Below are 7,359 nucleotides of genomic sequence, written 5' to 3'. Positions count from 1 at the left end.
TAAGTTCTATCATTCACCAAGGAAGATAGGGTAGTCAAACAATGAACTTTGAGCATATCAATTACGCGAAAATTAAATTATGTCTAGTCATGTATTAGTAGCATGAATTCAAGCCCCTACTTTTGTTCCAAGTAGCACAATGCATACATGCTCGCTGATATATCCATATACTTCTACATGTCTCATTGTACTTGATATAATGAAGAGTCTTGATTTTATCTTTCAAGAGTTTTCACATATTTTAAAGGATGTATTACAAAGCAATTAAGAATAAACTAAGATAAAACCTAGGATGAGATCATAATGACGAGAATTAAAAACCGAACATTGTAACATAATCTTAAAGTCTCATGGATAAATCAAAAGTTTTGATAAGGAAAACAAAGTGTTGAATATATGACCCAAGTACTTATCTAATGAAAACAAAGTGTTGACATGTGATCTAAGTTTTTATCTAATTTATTTGGACATAGTTTCCACTATTTTTTAATGAGAGTTCATGGTTAAAATAGTACTTTTCAAGAAAAAAAATCAATGAAAGAAAATTTAAAGTGTTTTTCAAGAAAAAATAAAAGAAAATAAATAATCTCTTAAAATATTTATCACTTTAGTTTTTGTAATCATCTATTTATTCACATGACCTTTTTTTTTAGTATAAAAAGTCGAACTGATAACCGTGGTTTTAAATTTAAAGCTAAAATCATAATTATTAAATATGTTTTTTTTTAAATAATAATAAAGTGTGCTTATGTCATACGATACAAATATTAAAAAAAAAAAAAAAATTTGATCAGAAACTCCTCGTAACGGGAAAGTGGGAGAGACGTAGGAGAGACGTGGCTACAAATAGAATTGAAAAGTAAAGAAAACTACCGTTTTTGGTCGAGTGATGAGGCTCGCCGCTCTCCCATCCACTCAAACAAACCGTTGGATAAATTAATTTTATTAAAAAATAAAAGAAATTAAAATATCGTTATATACGACACAACCGTGAAATTGAATTGATTTAGTTACAGAAAAGAAATATGTTAAAAATTATTAATTAATTACCAGGCCGAAGAACAGCTGGAGGAACACACGAGAAGGGACCACCATTTGTTTCTGCGCCACGTGTTCCAAAATAACATCGGACCCATGAAAATTCCATGGGACGAGCCGATACCTGACCCTGACTGCGTCACTGTCGCCTTCACGGCCCATAAGTATGTGTTCTTCCCAAAATTTTCCCCATCTGTTCCAAATTTTCCCGGAAAATATACCAGCTTTCTCCGTGAACCCTTCTGCAAGCTTCCATTCACCATTAAGAAAAAGATTTTTCTCTACAAAAGAAATGATGGATTTTCCAACCATGTTTATCCGGTGGGGGATTGCAGGTAGTCAAATTCTTGGCCAACAATTAAGTTTCTGATCATGACCTGACCTTCCACGAAAACTTTGCTCCTGTTTGGCTTACGAGAAAAGGGAAGAAAGCAAAACTTTGAAATCATTTATCTTTTACGTAGTTGCATACCTGGACTAAGTCCTATGGCGGAGACCTTTTGTTTTCTTGGCTATTTACTTTTTCCTTTCCCTACATTTCCGAGCAACCAAACGTGTAACAACAGCACGGTCTAGTATAAAGATGACAGTCTGGTTATTCATTATCTGGCCACGGATATTTAATGCTTTGAATTGCCCATTTATTATGGCTTTTTTTTTGGTAAACTGTTCTTCAATATTAATATGTACTTGGTTTCTCTTCTCTTGTTTTAATCTTCTCACAGTGGATTTGAATTGCTCTGCTCTTTATATTTCTAGGTGATTTTCAAGAGCTTTTTTGAGTGGCGAAAAAGAGGTACTTTTTTTTTGTCTCTATTTATTGTATTTATAAATTTAATTCTTTTATTAGTTGTTTATGAAGGTAGAGAATTTATGGGGTTGGAGTCAGTCAGGATCAAACATTTGTTGCTTTGAAGCTTGGATTTTCCTGTAGTTTATATTGATAGAAACTTGAAACTCTTTTGGGTTGTTGAGAAAGCTAAGAAAAAGAACAAAACATTAGAACCCCAACTTGGCAAACTCAGATGGTTTCTTCAGACCTTGTTGACTAAATTTTTTTGGCTTCTTTTTGCAGGTAATAATAGAAATTTAGCATTCAGTATTAGTTGTTCTATTCTCTGAGTCACCCTACTGACCTTAAATTTTTAATTCTGAGGATCAGAGTCTGTTGAATCAAACCTCTGTTTCTTTGAAGTTTGGGGTTTCTGGTACTTTGTATTGAAGCTTCAGAGATTTGAAACCTCTGTTTGGTTGTTGAGAAAAGAAACGATTTTTTTTCTTTTTTTTTTTCTTTCAGATTTTTGCTTAATTCTGGAACATGAAAAGCTCACTTCAGCTAACTCTGATGGTTGTATTAAATATAGTTGACTAGAGTTTTTTTTAGGTCTTTTTATTTTCCTTCTTGTTGGTCATAATAATATTTAAGATTCAGAATCAATTTTCTAGGTAACCGAATTGGCCTTAAATTTTAGTTTTAGTATGTCAAGTTTCTATTCCCAGTAGTGCCAGAATGAATGGGAGTGTAGGCCTGAAGGGTTGTTGAAACTTTCCGAAAGTGAACCTTTTTTGTTGGAATCTTTCTCTGAAAAGAATGGTTGAAAGCATAGTTTGAACGTGAAATGCAGATGAATTATTGACCTAGATTATTACATGACTATTTGATCAATTTTAGGGGTTCACTCTGATCTCTTATTTATATTTATTTATGAAGTGAGGGAATTTGGGCAACCCATGGTGAAAAAAAATTTGGAACCATCAATTCAAGAGCACAGAAAGGATTCTAACTTCTATGTTGTTAGTATTTGTTTTCATGGGTTTCCCCTTTTCCCATGTACTGATTACTTATACCTGGTAAAAAAATCCTAATTATTCTAACTCAGGCATGCTTTGATGCTTGCCATATCATGATCCTTTTACTTTCTTGTTAGCACTTGAGTATTGCTTTACTTTTTCTTTGACTTTAGTGGTAGAAAGTTTGCAGGCAGCATTTTATTGTCTAATGATGAGTTTGGCCATTGTTGATCAAGTGGAATTTTAGGGTTGAGCCCCTATAGCTCGTCTTCTCAGCACTTTCTGTCACAAACAGTGTTGAACCCTTGTTCTCTTTTTTGTAACTTTCTGACACAGCAAAAGGCTTAGCTAGCACTTTGCAGGATTTGAAAATCTTCTCCCTCATATTTTCTTTGCCTTTCTGTAAATGCTGGTACTTTCTTGGATTTTCAGTTCTCCTTCACTATTGCTTGTATTTTCTTTTTCAGCAATACAACTGTTTTGCTTTCATCTTCCATTTTAATCACTGTTTATCTTGTGGTTTACTTGAATTGCGATCATTTGTTTATCGTTTTTAACTTTCCTTCAATTTGTGTCTGCACTTGTGTTGTTGATCTCCAATACAAATTGGCTAGGCCTTTTATTGTGGCTTCTGAAACCCTGAAGAAGGGATACAAGAAGAGGTTTCTGAATTTTCCAATATTGTTATTATTTATTCTTTTGATTTTGGATAGGAACCTCCCCTGTATACCACTCTTCTCAAGGAAGAATTAAGCTCCACAACCAAATTTCATTCTAAAAGCTGATTAGTCATTGTCATCAACTATAAGGATTATCAAATTCAAAGCAGAACTTTATGAAATGGATCAATAGTGGTTTGCATCATTGGTTTTTTCTGTAGGAGCAAAGCACCTTTCTCTGTTAGCTAATCAGATAAATCTCCCAGAATGCTCTGTCACCCACCATTCCTAAAATCATTATGTGTCACTGATTGAAGCAGCAGGATGGTACATATGATGATGCTGATTGTCTCACAAAGGAAATATGCACAAAGCCAAATCTATACCGGTATTCCATTCACGATGTTACTTTGAGTAGCATCATCCACCCCTCGATGTTCTCTAATACGAAAAAGAAAATTTTTTATATCAGTTAAAGCTAATATTTTCATGACTAACCTTTCATGTTCATGTTCAGTAAGAGCTGTGGACAAATGCTCTGGTATCTCCTGATCATATTCTATTATTTATTTGTGCCTTTCAACCTCTAGTCAGTGTGATACCTTCATTTTCTCTGTTTTTGCACATGTACCTTTTACGTGTTAAATGTCTTGGTTTCCCTTTTGCATAGAATTTGAACTTTTTCACTCCTACTGAGTATTTGTGTACCTTTCAGATAGGAAATCCCCTGCATGTTAGATGAACTCTGCCCACCAGGACTTGTAGCTAGTATTTTAAATTCTCTGACAAATCTGTGGAGAGGTGAGGATTGAAGGCAAACAAGGAGATCAGCGTAGAAGACGAGATATCAGTCCCCATGATTTAAAGGGCCAAGATTATGAGGTGCATTTGGATCTGTTGCCCGATAATACATTGATTGGAGATGGAATGGTCAGGAATTCACTAGGATTAAATAGTCTCATGGCAAGGAAAGGCATGATAGATGGAGGAGAGCAGATAACACGGCATACTGCACCTTCCATTGAATCGGAAGAGAATGACAGAAGAACATACATTTATACTGATGAGAGTGCACTTTTGGACTGTGAAATGCCAGAGCTGGTTGTTTTTCTTCAGGAGAGCAAGTACCAGGCTATCAAGGACTTTTGTACTGATGGGGAAGTGCCTTTGCACGCAAAGTCATTGACAGAAAATTGTGGGTTGGATCATAATATTGTCTCTTGTTTGCTGAACTCCGATGCAGACAGTAGTGAATTACCCAAAGAAAGACAGAGCACACAGTCCTCCATTTCAAACAGTTCAAATTCTTTCATCCAGCATGATTGCAACGATTATGTTGTTGAGCAATGTGGTTCCAGGGACTTGGAGAAAAAAATTGAAATAGATTTTGATGCAAGAGATAGGGTTTCAATTGAAGGATACACTGGGAGGATTACACCTGAAACACAGTGTCTGGTTGGAGAGGCGGGTAGCAATTGCTATCACTTTGAGTTATCCAATCCCATTGGACATGGATGTGGACAAAAATGTTATCAGGTATGTCTTCACCTTGAGCTCTTGTTTTTACCTAATTCTGGGCAGCATACTTGATCTTTTCCTAAAAATACAATATTTCATTGAAGTACAATTTATTCACTGCCCTGCTCAGGAGATTTAGCTGATGAGTTGGTCTGCTCCTTTATCACCTTTGTTTTATTGTTTTAGTTAGAGAGATAATGGAAGGGAATGGATGGTAACAACCATATTTCTAACTGCTCTCTTGGATTTGGAATCTGAATCACCCTGGACTTTCTTTTTCTTTTTTGGTTTGATTTTGTGTAGAAAATGGAGGTCTTTGGCAATCTTAGATTGTGTTTAGGCTTTGACTTTGCTGTAATTCCAGGGTTCTAGTGAGGAAGCAGTCTTGGCAAACTCTTTGCTATATCCTGCACCTGAAGAAATCAGCAGCAGGCGCCATGCAATTGAGGCCTCTTTCAGAAGTGAGATCAAGAGTGAAAGCATCCCTCTAGATATTGATTCATCTATAGCCACAATCAGCAGCAGAGAAAAAGAGCCGCGAGTAGTGGACTGTCAACAACATTTTGAAACCGAAAATTTGTTTAGACTTGATGACGGTGCTTCAGAAAGTTTAACAGTTTCAACTCAAAGTCTTGTTATTCAAAATGGTCATGAAGAGTCCAGTTTCTCTACACCTGGCCCTCTTTCAAACTCCATAGCATTCTCAGGACCAATATCATATTCTGGCAGCATGTCTCTCCGGTCAAATAGCAGCACACGGTCCTTCGCTTTTCCCATGTAAATTTCCATTTTATTTTTAGTGTAAATTTATGTGTAAAGTGCACCTTGTTTTCTGCCTCAGTTTCAATGTCTTGGCTTTTACATGAACAGATTACAATCTGAATGGAATGGAAGCCCGGTGAAAATGATAGAACCTGACAGAAGACACTCTAGGAAGTGCCGACCTTGGAAGTTACATTATCTCTGCTGTAAATTCTAATCGCTTTCCTGTGATAATCACCAGTGTTCTCCTTATTTTCTCCTTATTGTCATGCTGAATTATGATTTGAAGTATGCATGCTTTGAACAATTTAGCATCACGATAATTATCATTCTAACAATGTTCTCTTTATACTGTTCTCATAGTCCCATGATTACTTGGTCTTACCATGTCTCTTTTTAGCTTTTTACTCATAGCTTTTCTCTATATTGACAGAGTCTTTTCTACATTCAATTTCATTTGAAGATGTCCCAGATACCTCTATGTTGTTTGACCTATTTCTGATCCATAAACTACTAGTGCCTATGGTTTCATCCTAATGCCTTCTAGGCGAGTAGGTTTACGGCCATAATTATTTCTCAGGTTTGGGTGGTGCTTGAGGATATGTATGGGCCTTAGGGGCGTTCCAAGGCCATCAATTTCCACCAACTTTTGTTCATCATTAGTACCCACCATTCCTTTATTGCTCACTTCCATTATGAAATGTTTGGTTGAACCCAAGAGGCCCCCAATTTGATCGCCATAATGGCTCACCTTTCACCCATTGCTCACGTCAAGATCAATGTTAAACTCCTTACCTTTTGGCCACCCTGTACCGGATTCTATGGCACTGACTTGCAGTCATAGTCCATGCTGCTGCGCTGCTTGGCGACACACCATGGTCCAATGCCAAGTTCATCCCTATTCATTCTTTCCCTCGGGGTCTTAGGCCCCTCCATATGTCACATCTTATCCAGGCTGCTTGAACCATTCCACAGGGTTGGCAAACATCACCCATTACTCCGGCCCCATCACCAGTGTAACAGTCCCGGGACCGGCGAACCCAGAGGTGGTGTGCTCTTGATTTTCACATGTATCATCAGAAGGTGGTTGATGGATTGTTCATAAGATTAAAGAGTGCATTTTGTGGATGGGGCTAACAACACATCCCATCCCCTTTTTCATATACATGTTGCCATGGCTAGTTGGTGGGAAATGAGAAATTCTCCACTCTAGTCTCAAGTCTTCACCAACTTCCTAGACATTTTCTCTGCTTGGGCCATCACTTCCCTTTTGCGTTTGGGCCTTTTTGAAAGTTGGTTTCTCCCACTGCTTCTCTAATCCAAGCCCACCAAGTTTTTCCTAGAGTTGAATATTTTCTATTTAAGCTAAAATTATAGAAAAAAAAAAAACAATTGAAATTAATTAAAATCTTTTAATCATGTTTATTTCCATATATGAAACTGGGTTTAGGTTGCTCACATCTGAATCCAAGTCCAATCACCCTTAAATTAGACTAAAGTTTTTCCAAGGGTTCAATTTCCATTGGATCAACAAATTTGTACTGTAAATGATTGAATTAAATATCTATTCCTGATTTAATGTTTAAATATG

At 36.5% G+C, this 7,359-nt stretch overlaps 1 protein-coding gene across 7 annotated transcripts; it reads left to right on the top strand.

Moving 5' to 3' along the window:
* The first annotated feature begins 1,157 nt into the window (after positions 1 to 1,157).
* On the top strand, positions 1,158 to 6,117 carry LOC100853633 (uncharacterized). Of its 7 annotated transcripts, none has more exons than XM_019226662.2 (5): positions 1,158 to 1,373; positions 1,798 to 1,834; positions 4,204 to 5,024; positions 5,371 to 5,783; positions 5,877 to 6,117. In XM_019226662.2, the coding sequence occupies exons 3-5, from the start codon at positions 4,416 to 4,418 to the stop codon at positions 5,983 to 5,985; spliced, it is 1,131 nt and encodes a 376-aa protein (XP_019082207.1). In that variant the 5' UTR covers positions 1,158 to 1,373; positions 1,798 to 1,834; positions 4,204 to 4,415; the 3' UTR covers positions 5,986 to 6,117. The 7 variants fall into 7 exon arrangements, with proteins under 7 accessions (XP_019082207.1, XP_019082206.1, XP_019082208.1 ...); XM_019226661.2 differs by having other exon boundaries at positions 3,710 to 5,024; XM_019226663.2 differs by having other exon boundaries at positions 1,187 to 1,699.
* The last annotated feature ends 1,242 nt before the right edge of the window (positions 6,118 to 7,359 follow it).

This window comes from Vitis vinifera, chromosome 17 (assembly GCF_030704535.1).
Source record: "Vitis vinifera cultivar Pinot Noir 40024 chromosome 17, ASM3070453v1".
Lineage (NCBI taxonomy): Eukaryota > Viridiplantae > Streptophyta > Magnoliopsida > Vitales > Vitaceae > Vitis > Vitis vinifera.
This window is presented reverse-complemented; position numbering and strand designations above follow the sequence as displayed.

Coding starts and splice junctions, on each gene's coding strand:
- LOC100853633 (XM_019226662.2), top strand. CDS start 4,416: ATGGTCAGGAATTCACTAGGATTAAATAGTCTCATGGCAAGGAAAGGC. Junction 5,025..5,370: donor GTGGACAAAAATGTTATCAG/GTATGTCTTCAC, acceptor CTGTAATTCCAG/GGTTCTAGTGAGGAAGCAGT. Junction 5,784..5,876: donor CGGTCCTTCGCTTTTCCCAT/GTAAATTTCCAT, acceptor TTACATGAACAG/ATTACAATCTGAATGGAATG.